Below are 15,640 nucleotides of genomic sequence, written 5' to 3' on the forward strand. Positions count from 1 at the left end.
GAACAATTTCATTTATTATGCGTCCAAAGCAACTGAGAGGGGGAATAATTTGTCTTTTCTGTTAATATCCTTTGTATCTACAGTCCAAAATGGCATTTGTTTTGCTGTTATATATGACAGTTACTCACCTTTGTAACTGTTGTTCTTCGAGATGTGTTGCTCATATCCATTCCAATTAGGTGTGTGCGTGCCGCGTGCATGTTCGTCGGAAGATTTTTACCCTAGCAACACTCGGTGGGTCAGCTGGGTCGCCCCCTGGAGTGGCGCTGTTATGGCGCCATATATATATCTCTGCCAACCCAACAGCCCTTCAGTTCCTTCTTGCCAGCTACTCCGACAGAGGGAAAGGAGGGCAGGTTTGGAACGGATATGAGCAACACATCTCATAGACTCATAGATTCTAGGGTCAGAAGGGACCAATGTGATCATCCAGTCCGACCCCCTGCAAAAGCAGGCCACAGAACCCTACCCATCCATTTCTATAACAAACCCCTAACCTATGTCCGAGTTATTGAAGTCTTCAAATTGTGGTTTGAAGACCTCAAGCTGCAGAGAATCCACCAGCAAGTGACCCATGCCCCACGCTGCAGAGGAAGGTGAAAAACCTCCAGGGCCTCTGCCAATCTGCCCTGGAGGAAAATTCCTTCCCGACCCCAAATATGGCGATCAGCTAAACCCTGAGCATGTGGGCAAGACTCACCAGCCAGCACTCAGAAAAGAATTCTCTGCAGTAACTCAGATCCCATCCCATCCAACATCCCGTCACTGACCACTGGGCATACTTATCTGCTGATAATCAAAGATCAATTGCCAAAATTACGCTATCCCATCATACCATCCCTTCCATAAACTTATCAAGCTTAATCTTAAAGCGAGATATGTCTTTTGCCCCCACTACTCCCCTTGGAAGGCTGTTCCAGAACTTCACTCCTCTAATGGTTAGAAATCTTCATCTAATTTCAAGTCTAAACTTCCTAGTGTCCAGTTTATACCCATTTGTTCTTGTATCTACATTGGTACTAAGCTTAAATAATTCCTCTCCCTCCCTAATATTAATCCCTCTGATATATTTATAAAGAGCAAGCATATCCCCCCTCAACCTTCTTTTGGCTAGACTAAACAAGCCAAGCTCTTTGAGTCTCCTTTCATATGACAGGTTTTCCATTCCTCGGATCATCCTAGTAGCCCGTCTCTGAACCTGTTCCAGTTTGAATTCATCCTTCTTAAACATGGGAGACCAGAACTGCACACAGTATTCCAGGTGGGGTCTCACAAGTGCCTTATATAAACGGTACTAACACCTCTTTATCTTTGCTGGAAATACCTCGCCTGATGCATCCTAAAACCGCATTAGCTTTTTTAACGGCCGTATCACATTGGCGGCTCATAGTCATCCTGTGATCTACCAATACCCCAAGGTCCTTCTCCTCCTCTGTTGCTTCCAACTGATGTGTCCCCAATGTATATCTAAACTTCTTATTATTAATCCCTAAGTGCATGACCTTGCACTTTTCACTATTAAATTTCATCCTATTACTATTACTCCAGTTTACAAGGTCATCCAGATCTTCCTGTATGATATCCCGGTCCTTCTCCGTGTTAGCAATACCCCCCAGCTTCGTGTCATCCGCAAACTTTATTAGCACATTCCTGCTTTTTGTGACAAGGTCAGTAATAAAAAGGTTAAATAAGATTGGTCCCAAAACCGATCCTTGAGGAACTCCACTAGTAACCTCCTTCCAGCCTGACAGTTCACCCTTCAGTACGACCCGTTGTAGTCTCCCCTTTAACCAGTTCCTTATCCACCTTTCAATTTTCATATTGATCCCCACCTTTTCCAATTTGACTAATAATTCCGCATGTGGAACCGTGTCATATGCCTTACTGAAATCGAGGTAAATTAGGTCTACTGCATTTCCTTTGTCTAAATAATCTGTCACCTTCTCAAAGAAGGAGATCAGGTTGGTTTGGCACGATCTACCTTTAGTAAAACCATGTTGTAATTTGTCCCAATTACCATTGACCTCTATGTCCTTAACTACTTTCTCCTTCAAAATTTTTTCCAAGACCTTACATACTACAGATGTCAAACTAACAGGCCTATAGTTACTCGGATCACTCTTTCTCCCTTTCTTAAAGATAGGAACTATGTTAGCAATTCTCCAGTCATATGGTACAACCCCTGAGTTTACCGATTCATTAAAAATTCTTGCTAACGGGCTTGCAATTTCATGCGCCAGTTCCTTTAATATTCTCGGATGAAGATTGTCTGGGCCCTCCGATTTTGTCCCATTAAGCTGTTCAAGTATGGTTTCTACCTCAGATGTGGTAATATCCACCTCCATATCCTCATTCCCGTTTGTCATCCTTCCATTACCCTTAAGCTCCTCATTAGCCTTATTAAAGACTGAGGAAAAGTACTTATTCAGATATTGGGCCATGCCTAGGTTATCCTTAACCACCTTTCCATCCTCAGTGTGTAGCGGTCCCACTTCTTTGTTTTCTTCTTATTTATATGGCTATAGAACCTTTTACTATTGCTTTTAATTCCCTTTGCAAGGTTCTTCTCACTTTATCCCTACATGTTCTGACCTCACTAAGGTAGCTTTCCTTGCTAATCTCACCCTTCTTCCACTCCTTGTAGGCTTTCTGCTTTTTCTTAGTCACCTCTCTGAGATGCTTGCTCATCCAGCTTGGTCTACAACTCCTGCCTGTGGTTTTTTTCCCCCTTTCTTGGGATGCAGGCTTGTGATAGTTCCTGCAGCTGCGACTTAAAAGTAATTCCAGGCCTCCTCTGCATTTAGATCCACAAGTTCTTCAGTCCAGTCCACTTCCCTAACTAATTTCCTTAATTCTTTAAACTTAGCCCTTTTGAAATCAAAAACCCTAGTCCCAGATCTATTTTTGTTTATCCTTCCATCTAGTTTGAACTGAATTAGGTCATGATCACTCGAACCAAGGTTGTCCCCTACAACCATTTCTTCTATGAGGTCCTCACTACTCACCAAAACCAAATCTAAAATGGCATCCCCTCTTGTTGGTTCAGCAACTACTTGGTGAAGAAATCCATCTGCCATCACATCCAGAAAAATCTGAGCCCTATTATTCTTGCTAGCACTTGTCCTCCAGTCCATATCTGGGAAGTTAAAGTCTCCCATGATCACACATTTCCCATTAGTGTTTACTTCATTAAAAGCATCGAAGAGGTCTCTATCCATCTCCAAATCAGATCCCGGCGGTCTGTAGCACACCCCAAGCACTATCTCAGGGGAGGCTCTAGTAGCTTTCTTTCCCAGTGTGACTTTTGCCCAGACAGACTCTGTCTTGTCCATTTCATCACTTCTTATTTCTTTACAGTTAACCTCCTCATTGATGTACAATGCTACTCCACCACCTTTGCCTTTATTTCTGTCTTTCCTAAACAGCACATAAACTTCAATACCCGTACTCCAGTCATGACTACTATTCCACCATGTTTCTGTTATCCCTATAATATCCGGTTTCACTTCCTGCACCAGTAGCTCTAATTCCTCCATTTTGATCCCTAGGCTCCTCGCATTAGTGTACAGACATCTTAATTTTTGCCGTTTGGCTTCACTGACATTCTTTACCCTGTTAGGCACAGACATTCTACCACCAGGATCACCTGTTAGTCTGCGATCTACACTACCCTTCCTCCTTATGCCAATTCTTCTGTCCACGGCTGTATCCCCTCTTATTTTGTTTTCTTCCCTCTCAAGGTTAAATTCCGGCGTGGAGATCTCCTGAACGTCTCCCAATCATCTCCCCCAAATTTCTAGTTTAAAGCTCTCAATCAGGTCAGCGAGCCTCCATCCTAGAAGTCTATTTCCCTCCTTACTCAAGTGAAGTCCATCCTGAGAGAACAGTCTTCTGTCCGTAAATGCTTCCCAATGGCCGTACATCCCAAGCCCCTCCTTATAGCACCACTGCCTGAGCCATCTGTTGATCACCATAATCTTGTCACATCTTTGTCGCCCTTCTCTAGGAACCGGCAGAATCCCACTGAAGATCACCTGAGCCTCGATTTCCTTAAGCGTCTTCCCCAGTCTGGCATAGTCTCCCTTGATACATTCCAGAGAGTATCTAGCCGTATCATTCGTTCCCACATGAAGGACAATCAACGGATTCTTCCCCGCTCCCGCTGGTATCCTTTTCAGCCTCAGGTCCACATCCTGTATCTTAGCACCCGGCAGACAGCACACCCTTCTGTTCTCTCGATCAGCTCTAGTTATAGGCCTGTCTATTCTTCTCACTAAGCAGTCTCCAATCACGTAGACCTGCCTTTTCTCGAAGAACAACAGTTACAAAGATGAGTAACCATCTTTTCTTCGAGTGCTTGCTCATATCGATTCCAATTAGATGATTCCCAAGCCTTACCTAGGCAGTGGGGTCGGAGTGAGATGTTGCAGAATGCAAAACTGCTGAGCCAAATGCTGCATCATCTCTGAACTGTTGAACCAATACGTAATGTGAGGCAAAGGTGTGAATCAATGAACAGGTAGCTGCCCGACATATTTCCTGGATGGGAACATGGGCCAGGAAGGCAGCAGATGAAGCTTGAGCCCGAGTAGAATGGGTGATGAGGTAGCTGGCTGGAACGTGAGCCAAATCATAGCACGTACGGATGCAGGATGTTACCCAAGGTGAAATTCGTTGGGATGAGACTGGCAGGCCTTTCATCCGGTCTGCCACAGCCGCAAAGAGCTGAAGTGACCTTCGGAAGGGTTTTGTTCTCTCAATATAAAAGGCGAGAGCCCTGCGAACGTCTAGGGTGTGCAGCTATTGTTCCCGACGCGATGGGTGCGGCTTCAGGAAAAAGACTAGGAGGAAGATGGTCTTGATTGACATGAAAGGCGGACACCACCTTAGGGAGGAAGGAGGGGTGTGGTCGCAGCTGTACCTTGTCCTTATGGAATACTGTATACGAGGGGGCCGCTGTCAAGGCCCGAAGCTCAGATACTTGTCTTGCCGAAGTAATAGCGATGAGGAAGGCTGTCTTCCAGGAAAGGTACAGCAGCGAGCAGGTGGCCAGTGGTTCGAAAGGAGCACCAATAAGCTTGGCTAGCACCAGGCTGAGATCCCAGGTAGGAGTCAGGTGTCTGACTTGAGGATACAAACGTTCCAATCCCTTGAGGAACCTTGAAACAATGGGGTGAGAGAAGATTGATCGGCCATCTTCCCCTGGGAGGAAGGCGAAGATGACTGCCAGATGCACCTTTATGGAACAGACCGCTAGACCCTGTTTTTTCAGGGACCAGAGGTAGTCTAGGACAGTAGGAACGGACACCTGCCTAGGGACTGAGTTACGCTGCGTACACCAGCAGAAGAAATGCTTCCACTTGGCCAGATATGTCATCCTAGTGGAAGGCTTCCTACTGCCCAAGACCACCTGTTGGACCGAGGCAGAGCAACGCAACTCAGACTGGCTCAACCACACAACAACCATGCTGTGAGATGAAGAGACTGCAGGTCCGGATGGTGAAACCTGCTGAAGTCCTGTGTTATGAGATCCAGCCAGAGTGGCGGGGCAACTGGGTCTGCCACGGAGAGGTCGAACAACATGATGTACTAGTGCTGCCTCGGCCACACTGGAGCAATCAGGATCAGGTGGGCACTGTCTCTGCGGAGCTTGAGTAGGACTCTGTGGACGAGCGGAAATGGTGGGAAGGCATAGAGTAGGTGCCTCTTCCTCGGGATCAGGAATCCGTCTGAGAGGGAGCCCGGGGAGCATCCCTGGAAGGAGCAGAACATCTGGCATTTCCTGTTCTCTCAGGAGGCAAAGAGGTCTATGTGGGGAAACCCCCACTTCCAGAAAACAGAATGGATGACGTCCGGACGAAATCAACCACTCGTGAGATGGGAAGGATCTGCTGAAGTGATCCGACAGACTCCTGGAAGAAAAGACACTATCAAATCGATCGAGTGGGCTATGCAGAAGTCCCCAGGTGGAAGGCTTCTTGACAAACGAGGGAGCAGCGTGCTCCACTCTGCTTGTTTATATAAAACATGGCCGTTGTGTTGTCTGTGAACACTGATACACAACAGCCTTGGAGATGGTCTCGAAACACCTGGCATGCTAGACGGACCGCTCTCAGCTCCCGCACATTGATGTGTAAGGCCAGCTCTTGAGGCGACCAGAGGCCTTGAGTGCGAAGGCCCTCGAGGTGGGCACCCCAACCCAGAGATGATGCGTCCGTGGTTAGGGCCATCGAGGGTTGCGGTGGGTGGAATGGCATCCCTGTGGGGTTTACCCACCAGGTTAGGGAGCCCAGAATCTTCCAGGGAATAGTGAGCATCGACTCCAGGCTGTCTGTGTGTGGTTGGTATATTGAAGCAAGCCAGGTTTGAAAGGGACGGAGGCATAGCCTCGCGTGCTTGGTCACGAAGGTGCAGGAGGCCATGTGACCTACTAGGCTGAGGCAGGTGCACAAACCTTCCCGACAATGTCAGTGAAGACCTCAAATAATTGAAGCCACTGCTTGAAAACGTGACTGTGGGAGGCAGGCTCTGGCCAGATTGGAGTCCAGAACCGCTCCAATGAAGTCTATTCTCTGCATAGGTGTCAGAGTAGACTTCTCTGTGTTGATCATCAGGCCTAGGCTCTCGAAGAGGTCTTTGACGATGCGCAGGTGCTGCGACACTTGTAACAGGGAAGTCCCTCGAATGAGCCAATTGTCGAGATACAGGTAGAAGTGTACCCGACGATGCCGGAGGGAGGAGGCGACTACGGCCTTGCATTTTGTGAACACATGTGGAGCCACAGAAAGGCCAAACGGAAGTACAGTGAACTGAAAAAGTGTTGATAGTTGACCACAAAATGGAGGTACCATCTGTGTGGTGGGTAAACTGCAACGTGGAAATACGCGTCCTTCATATCGAGGGCAGCATACCAGTCTCCCGGATCCAGAGACAGGATAATGGTCCCCAGGGTTACCATGCGGAACTTCAGCTTTATTATGAACTTGTTGAGTTCTTGCAGGTCTAGGATCAGTCGTAGACATCCCTTTGCCTTGGGGATTAGGAAGTAGCGGGAATAAAACCCCTTGCCCGTCATGTCTTTTGGCACCTCCTCTATGGCTCCCATGGCTAGGAGCAACTGGACCTCTTGCAAGAGGAATTGCTCGTGAGAGGCGTCCCTGAAGAGGGACGGGGAGGGAGGGTGGGAAGGCGGGTTTGAAACAAAATGGAGGTGGTATCCCACTTCCACCGTGCGCAGGACCCAACGATCCAAGTTAGCTGGGACCAGGCAGGGAGCAATTGGGAGAGGCAGTTGAAAAAGGGAGGAGAAGGACCCGGTAGAGCAACTGGTGGGCCGCCCTCGGGCATCCCATCAAAAGTTCTGTTTGGGCCCCGCTGGTGGTTTAGGGGGCGCCTGATTTCGAAGACCTTGAGGGCCAGACTGCCTCCGACAATTCCTCTACCACGCTTTCTGCTAAAGCCCTGACGTGGCCTAGGCAGGGTGTAAGGGCAGTGTGGCTGGGGTCGAAAGGTCCTGCGTTGGCGTGTGCATACCCAGCGAGCGCATTATAATGCAATTGTCCTTCAGACTTTGCAATCTGGGGTCAGTTTTATCTGAGAACAGGCCCTGGCCTTCAAAAGGGCAAATCCTGAATAGTTTGTTGTAATTCAGGGGGAAGGCCTGATACCTGGAGCCAGGAGATATGCATCGTCGTCACTCCTGATGCCAGAATTCTGGCTGCAGTGTCCGCTGCATCCAGAGAGGCTTGGAGGGAGGTTCTTGCTACCTTTTTACCCTCCTCAAGTAGGGCCGTAAATTCTTGACAGGACTCCTGGGGAAGAGGCTCCGTAAACTTCCCCAAGGACACCCACGTGTTAAAGTTATATCTACTTAGGAGGGCTTGTTGGTTTGCCACCCTAAGATGGAAGCCCCCGGACGAGTATATTTTGCAGCCTAGGAGGTCCATGCGCCTAGCCTCCTTTGACTTAAGAGCTGGGGCTTGCTGGCCATGACGCTCCCTTTCGTTCACCAATTGCACCACTAAAGAGCAAGGAGGTGGGTGAATGTAGAGATATTCATACCCCTTTGGAGAGGACCATATCTTTTCTCTCTACTCCTCTTGCTGTAGGTGGAATCGAGGCTGGGGATTGCCAAATGGTGTCCGCATTAGCCTGTACGGTGCGGATAAACGGAAGAGCCACTCTAGTAGGTGCATCAGCCGATAGGATGTCCACGACAGGGTCCTCTATTTCAGGGACCTCCTCCATCTGCAAGTTCATATTTTGAGCCACTCGTCTCAAAAGGTCTTGATGGCCCCTGAGATCAACTGGTGGAGGGCCTGAGAAGGATGTTCCCGCCACCACCTCATCAGGCGAGGAGGAGGAGAGGCCCGGGACCAGGGGGTCCTGTGGAGGCTCCTGTACTTGAGGAGCATTCTCTGCGTCAGGTGAAACCTGGGTGTCTGCAGATGGTATCGGAGTCTCATCCGTGCTCGTGGGGGGCGGGGAGGGGTTTACTGTCGCCTCTGGTACCTGGTGTTCTAACAGGGCCAACCGTGGAGCCACTGATGGAGCACCTTGGGCTTGGTGGTATGCCCACGGTGTCTGTCCAGAAGGACCAGCAATGAGGCCCTTGCTCGTGGCTCTGGGTCTCTGGAAATATATGGCTGGGGACGTCAGAGTCATGCTCCTGAGGATAGGATGCGCTACCAGCCTGCGATGACACCGATGTGTGTATTGATGGCCACCGTGGTGCCGATAAGCCCTGGGAGGGCACCACTGTTCTGGATGCTCGATCCCGGGGAGTGGTACCGGGAGCTATAGCGGTACCGCAAGCAAGACCAGGCCCTTCTACTGTAGCGGTGCTGGGAGGTCGACCGGGATCTCAAGTCCCTTCGTCTAGAAAGGCTGTGGGATACACGGTGCCGAGAGCAGTGCCGTGAGTATCTGGCTGGCGAACGAGATGTCAAACGGCGCCGCGAGTGCGACCGGTAACACGATGGAGAGTGGTGCCGGGACTGCAAGCAGCACCGGGAACGGGAATGGCATGATCGAGAGCATCTGTGAGACCATGATCTTGAACGACGTCTCTCTGTTGGACCAACGGAAGGTGGATTTACTAGGGCTGGTTTCCCGATGGATTGTATGACCAGCACCGGCAATACCAGGGGTTGAGGCCATGTTGGCTCCATCATGGCGATGAGCTCCCTTGCTGTGGAGAAGGTCTCCGGTGTAGAAGGGAGGGCAAGCTCAACCACAGCATGAGCTGGGGATCTGTCAGGCACCGAACTCAACGGCCCTTGTGGGACTGGAATAGATGGTGCCACGCTCGGTGGAGCTGCAATCAGTGGTGCCACAGTCGACGGTGCCGTGGCAGATGACAGTGCTGGATGAACTGTCTTCGAACAGAGCTCCTTCTGTGGAGCTGAAGCAGCTGGAGTGCTATGTTGCTTCCTGGGTCTCGGGGACAGGGAGCGGTGCTGAGCAGATGTCGGTGCTGGTAAGGGTCGGTGCTGGGGCTCCTTCTCGGTACCAGAGTGGTCCGGGGCCGAAGGGGTGCTCCTTACAGAAGCAGTCTGTTGGGCGCTCGCTGCCGACGCTGCAGGACTAAGTGCTGACTCCATGAGGAGCTGTTTCAATCGAAAGTCCCGCTCCTTCTTTGTCCTTTGTTTAAACGACTTGCAGATGCGGCACTTATCAGCAAGGTGGGATTCCCCTAGGTACTTGAGGCAGGAGTCGTGGGGATCCCCTATTGACATCGGCTTTTGGCACGCCGTGCACAGATTTGAATCCCGGTGCCTTGGAGGAAAGGGGCTAATACCCGATCCCCCCTTAAACTACATACACTAACACTAACTATAACTACAAGAACTCAAACTATACACACAACAAACAGCAAAGAACTATGAGTAGCTAGGGACGTGGTTATCAGCAAAGCCGCGCTCCACAGTTCCAAAGACCGTCATGGGCGGTAAGAAGGAACTGAAGGGCCGTTGGGTCGGCAGGGGTATATATCCGGCGCCATAACAGCGCCCTTCCAGGGGACGACCCAGCCGACCCACCAAGTGTTGCTAGGGTAAAAATCTTCCGACAAGCGTGCATGCAGCGTGCACACACCTAATTGGAATCGATATGAGCAAGCACTCGAAGAAGAATATGTATTTATGTTTAATTTGATATCTAGTGTCACTGTGAATAGTATCAGCTTTCATAAAGGATATTACCACTGAATAATAATGGGAGAAAAATTCTATTCAACTTAATTCTGATTACATTCTATTTTGAACACTTATCAGATTGATATTGGCATGTTGCAAGGAATTCAGAAGAGAGCAACAAAAATGATCAGGGATTTGGGGATCGACTTGCAAGCTCAACATATACATTTTGATTTAGCTATGGCTGAAAGGACACATGAAAAAAAGAGTTAAAATATTTGAAGAATAAGAGGGAGAGGAATTATTTAGGGTAGCACACATGGCAGTATGTCTAGGAGTACAGGGAAGACATTAAGAAAGGGAAAAATTGAGTTCCTCGTCCAAAAGCAGCTTCCTAAGAGTAATTTATACTACACTGTGGAACAGATTCCAAAGGGAAGTGGCAGAAGTCCCACTGCATTGTATTTTAAGAATTAAATTAAACAAAGCACTAGGAAACATCATTTCTAGGAGTCATCTCCCAGCCAACAAAATCCAGAGGAGGAAGAGACCTATTATTCAGCAACTACTAGCTACCCTCTTTTTGTCCATTACACTCCCGATCTAACAAAATTACCAATCCATATTTCATGTGAAAAATAAGACTCAAAAAAGATTTTGTATTTTTTAAAAAGGTTCAAAAATTCTAAGGGCCAAGTTATGGCCAACCCTGTGTCAGTGTGCTATACTAGGGTGAAGAGAACACACAGAGCCCCTCCACCTACAGTGCACCCATGCACGAGGCAACCTTAGTCTTGGGAGTCCAAGGGGGAAGCCCACCAGCACTGTCTAAAGCATTCCTTGGTCAAGTGATCTGGCAAGACAGGAGCATGGCCTTGCCTTCCATTCATGTGCAAGCAGCAGTCTGATTGCATTAGGAAGAGCAGTGGATGCGCACTCCTAGCCAGTTCCATCCAGAGCACAAGAGGCATTAAGCTTTCCTCTGCAGCACCTGCTCCAAGAATTCCCCTGGCTCTTAACAGCCACCATTTTGCCCAATGTGTTTGGTAAGAAACACACAACTCAGACATTTAGAAGGCTAGACATATCATTTACATGTGCATTCATTCCACTGGCCAGTAGGCTGTAAAAAATAGCTATAGATGGTCATTTTCTGGTCAGTCTGTTACAATATAATGCCTTCCATTGGACTCAACAGACGGCAGACTTATTGGGTACAGGTTCCAGGTGATGAACATACATCCAAGTTAGACTGATGGCTAATTTATTCTTCAAAACCAGAATTCCTCCTTACTCACCCATTTAATAATCCAGTTTGTTAATTCTTTTGACTTGGATATTTGATGGCTGCTCTATTTCAGTTTTACAAATAAAATCAATGCATCATACTGCCAGGCAAAGGAGAATGCTACTATATAAAACATCCATAATGAAATGGGAAATTCATCAATAAGGAAAGATACTTACTAGTTGGGTATATACACTTGTTTTAGCTTGCTTTCTGCTTCCGCTGCTTTCAATCGTTTCTTAAACACAAAAGAGAAAGTTAAAGTGAAAAACAAAAAATAAGAGACAGATGTTCACACCATTTTAACTGGGAGTCTGGAAATTCAACCCCTAGCACCTACAAGTCTCTTAATGAACAGGAATGAAATTCACTTCTTGGCATTAGCGGCTGTCATGTATTCCCTTTCTGATACAGAAATATCCATTGAAAATCAACTGTAGCCATCAAGGGACAACCAAAGTGTCTTCTGTGAATTCAACCAATCAGTTTCCAAAACCACAGTCAGACAACTTCTCACAAAGACACTCGTTGCATTCTCTTTTAGTCCAACAGCAATGTGTGTGTTCAAAGAAAGATCTCTTAAGCGTTCTGGGCTTTTTCTCCTTGTTAGCTCATACCCAACCAGAATGTATCTGAACTGGTACAACATCTTATTTACTCACTCTTCTGACCAGCTGCATCATTTCAGAAACTGAAGAGATTTTTGTTAAAAATGAGATGCTATGCCTATCCTATGCATGTTATCTATCAAAGCAATGAAAACATGCATTGTTTCCATAACATATACAAACTTTGTTGGAGACCTTCCCAAAATGAGTTTGCAGCATAGGGTTATCACACCATTTATCTAGTAAACAAAAGGTCTGCAGTTTGTAAATCAAGCAGAAACACACACACACACACATTGGAGATTTTAAGATCAAGGGCTAGACCCAAGGGTTTGCAGTGATCTTGAGGATTCTTCACTTTGCCCTGCAACACATGGCTGCAGGTCACTTGCCTGGATTGTCTGGCTATATCTCACTATCATTTCCCTAACACTACTGGGTCCTCAGGCACTGGTGCACCTTGGTGCCTCCTATTATCTGACAGTCTAGTCTGCTGTGGGCTGTAAAAGCTGAAATTAGATCAAAGTGCTGGCTTCAGTGTGCGGTGCAGGGTAGTGTTAGTGGCCAGTGATACACAAATGATCAGAAAGATATATAATTTTGACTCTAATAAACTAGGGAGGGGGCAGCACAATTTTCATTGGTTGACAGACTTCTCACAGAGAACAGTCACCTTGCCCCCACTTCCAGGGGGCTGAGTTTTCATTGTATAATCAAGGAGTACCTTACAAAAGGAAGCAGATAAGCAGATTCCCCTCAAAGCATCTGCCTTATCAGCAGTACAGGGAAAGTGTGCCTATCCAGTATCTATCCCCATAATGACAGCCACACATAACAGTAAAGAAGCAGCGAACTACTGTGCCAGTGGTGCCCACAGTGGAGAGAGAAAGAAAAAGATGGGGAAATGTTGACAGGAACCTATCACACCAGCTTCTTTCATTGTCCCAAGTTCCTAGTGCTTAACTCTTTATCTTGCTGGAAGGGAGTGAGTCTATGTCTTCATCACAGAAAGAGTTAGCTGGACAGTCAGTGGCAAGCTGAGAATGTCAGTGCTAAAAGCATTTGATACAGTGTGTGTGTTTGTTCATTATGTAATCTGTCTGATCCATTTGTAGCACCACAATGGAAATGTTCTACTCTTAAAAGGGGTGGTAAAGGTGGCAATGCAGGGCCATAACTCCAGGCCAAATACACATGGGCCAGTCATCTATCCTTACCCTCAGGCAAAGTCTCCATTGGAGAGAGTTAGACTATGACTCTTGGGGCTGGTCCACACTACGAGGGGAAATCGATCTTAGATACGCAACTTCAGCTATGTGAATAACATAGCTAAAGTCGAATATCTAAGATCGGATTACTCACCCGTCCTCACCGCGCGGGATCGATGTTCGCGGCTCCGCATGTCGATTCTGCAACTCCGTTGGGGTTGATGGAGTTCCGGAATCGATATAAGAGCGCTCGGGGATCGATATATCGCGTCTAGATGAGACGCAATATATCGATCCCCGAGCAATCGATTTTAACCCACCGATACGGCGGGTAGTCTGGACGTAGCCTTGTACTCGTCTCTCAAGTACAACTGGATTGTAAAATAGAGTAAGAGTATTAGATCTAAATATGTCAAATATCAGAGGGGTAGCCATGTTAGTCTGTATCCACAAACGCAATGAGGAGTCCGGTGGTACCTTAAAGACAAACAGATTTATTTGGGGTTTTTTACTCACGAAAGCTTATGCCCAAATAAATCTGTGTGTTTTTAAGATGCCACCAGACTCCTCGTTGTATTTCTAAATATTATGGTGGTGGAAATACCTACACTGATCCACATTTATCTTCCTTCGCAACTAATCTTTCTGCCACTCTACTCAACTCTTACAGATAGTTTTCAGTAACCAGATTTCTACAAAACCCATTTTTGTGTTTCTGTATTGTACTCTATTGAAGGGATCACCTTATCTTCACAGTTAGACAAAGATGGATGAAATGAGTGCAACTAGCGGCCAAAACTGGCTGGTAAATGTGTGGGTTAAGGAATGCCAGGCATCAACCTCCTCCCACAATACTCCAACTGCACGGAACCACCTCCATATGAACAGCAACCACTTTGCCTCCTCATGGCTCCCAGACTGGAGAACCGAAGTAAAGAACAGTCAATTGAGGGCTGTTTTACACACCATCCTCCTCTCACACAGAAATTCCTGGTAACTTCCTGCTAAAATTAATGCTGACCTTAAATACAGCAACATACAAAGATTTTAGCTTTGTTCCCCTTCCCATACTTTTGAGACAAATTCCAAAAAGTCATTTGAAAACTCCTGTAACATAGGCAGGAAATTATGGGGCATACGTGATGGGAACACACATGGCAACCCCACATACTTCCCAGACTTCTGTATGATGGCTGAAAAATTCTGTGGCAAGGGAGATATTTCTCGTGCTTTGAAGCACTGTGAAATCCACATGCTGGGCTAATTCCCAATGGGACGTTCAAAGCAGCAATACTCCTCTTTTAAAGACAAAAGCAGCTCTTTTTAAAATTCAATGGGTTGTGCCGAATCTCTCTTACCTGCTGAACATATCTATCTGTAGTTTTCCACATGTAGTAATATTCTATTATGCTGGTTAAGGACTTCCATGGAAGCTACAGATATGAAGAAAAAGCCACAGTCATCACAAGAAGCTGATGTCTCACTGAAATTCACAAGAATCTTTTGACAGAAGCCTTTCAGCTAAATGTTTTATAGACTATAATTCCTCCTAACAGAGAAGGCAGTCAGTATCTGCTAGGGGCACCAACCATTCTTGATGGCCATATAAAATAAATGCCTTTCAAGTACAATGCCTTCACTTCAGAACTGGGGCAAAGGCTAGGTAAAAGCATGCTGTGCTGGCTCCACTTCAGGCCATTCAAGGAACAAAAGGCCAAGTGCCACTCTAGTTCAGACGCTGTTTGAGATGAAGTCCCAGAGCAGAACATAATTAAATTGCACTGCCTCAATTTATACTTACAAAATCTTGTTGAATGTCAGTGAAGTCTTTTCCATATTTTTCCAGTGCTTCCTCAAAGAGATTTGCCTCGGAAGCAGACCACTCTTCCATTTCATCCCTACACAGGACTGGCCCACCCTGTGGCACAAGGGCAGAGATCGCCTTGGAAATGTCATAGACATTTCTGTGCAAAGTGTCCATAGCGTGGAACTAAACAGAAGTTTAAAAAATAAAATTAACAAAAGATGGGCAAATAATAAAATGCTTAGAAATGAAACCAGTGACAAGAATCAGATGTGTTATACATATCCCACATGCTATAACTGGCGGCAGAGGGAGGGCAAAATATTCCACTACCATATATTAGTAAGAACTTCCCCGGTTCTAGATTGACCATTCATTACTAGTAAATGGATGCTATGGTCATCTAGTAATGGTGCTTTTTTGGAAAATTGATCCCATGTACCCATACTTTCTACTCATCTACTCACAAGCAGTAATCTGATTCAGTCACTATATGTAAAAACATAATGAAATGGTACAATCATAGAAACTGCAAATGGGAAAGCTGTGTTAGATTCCATCCATGGATGAAGCAGGGGTGAGGGGGCCTTTGAGGA

At 46.7% G+C, this 15,640-nt stretch overlaps 1 protein-coding gene across 3 annotated transcripts in view; it reads right to left on the reverse strand.

Moving 5' to 3' along the window:
- MTA1 (metastasis associated 1) overlaps positions 1 to 15,640 on the reverse strand; it is a 179,049-nt gene that overhangs the window by 65,190 nt on the left and 98,219 nt on the right. For all 3 annotated transcript variants that reach the window (XM_050963186.1, XM_050963187.1, XM_050963189.1), the window contains exons 9-11: positions 15,042 to 15,230; positions 14,599 to 14,673; positions 11,604 to 11,662 (exon numbers count right to left, since the gene is read on the reverse strand). In XM_050963186.1, coding sequence (XP_050819143.1) covers positions 11,604 to 11,662; positions 14,599 to 14,673; positions 15,042 to 15,230 — 323 coding nt within the window. The remainder of the gene's footprint in view (positions 1 to 11,603; positions 11,663 to 14,598; positions 14,674 to 15,041; positions 15,231 to 15,640) is intronic.

This window comes from Gopherus flavomarginatus, chromosome 7, assembly GCF_025201925.1.
Source record: "Gopherus flavomarginatus isolate rGopFla2 chromosome 7, rGopFla2.mat.asm, whole genome shotgun sequence".
In the NCBI taxonomy this organism is placed as follows: domain Eukaryota; kingdom Metazoa; phylum Chordata; order Testudines; family Testudinidae; genus Gopherus; species Gopherus flavomarginatus.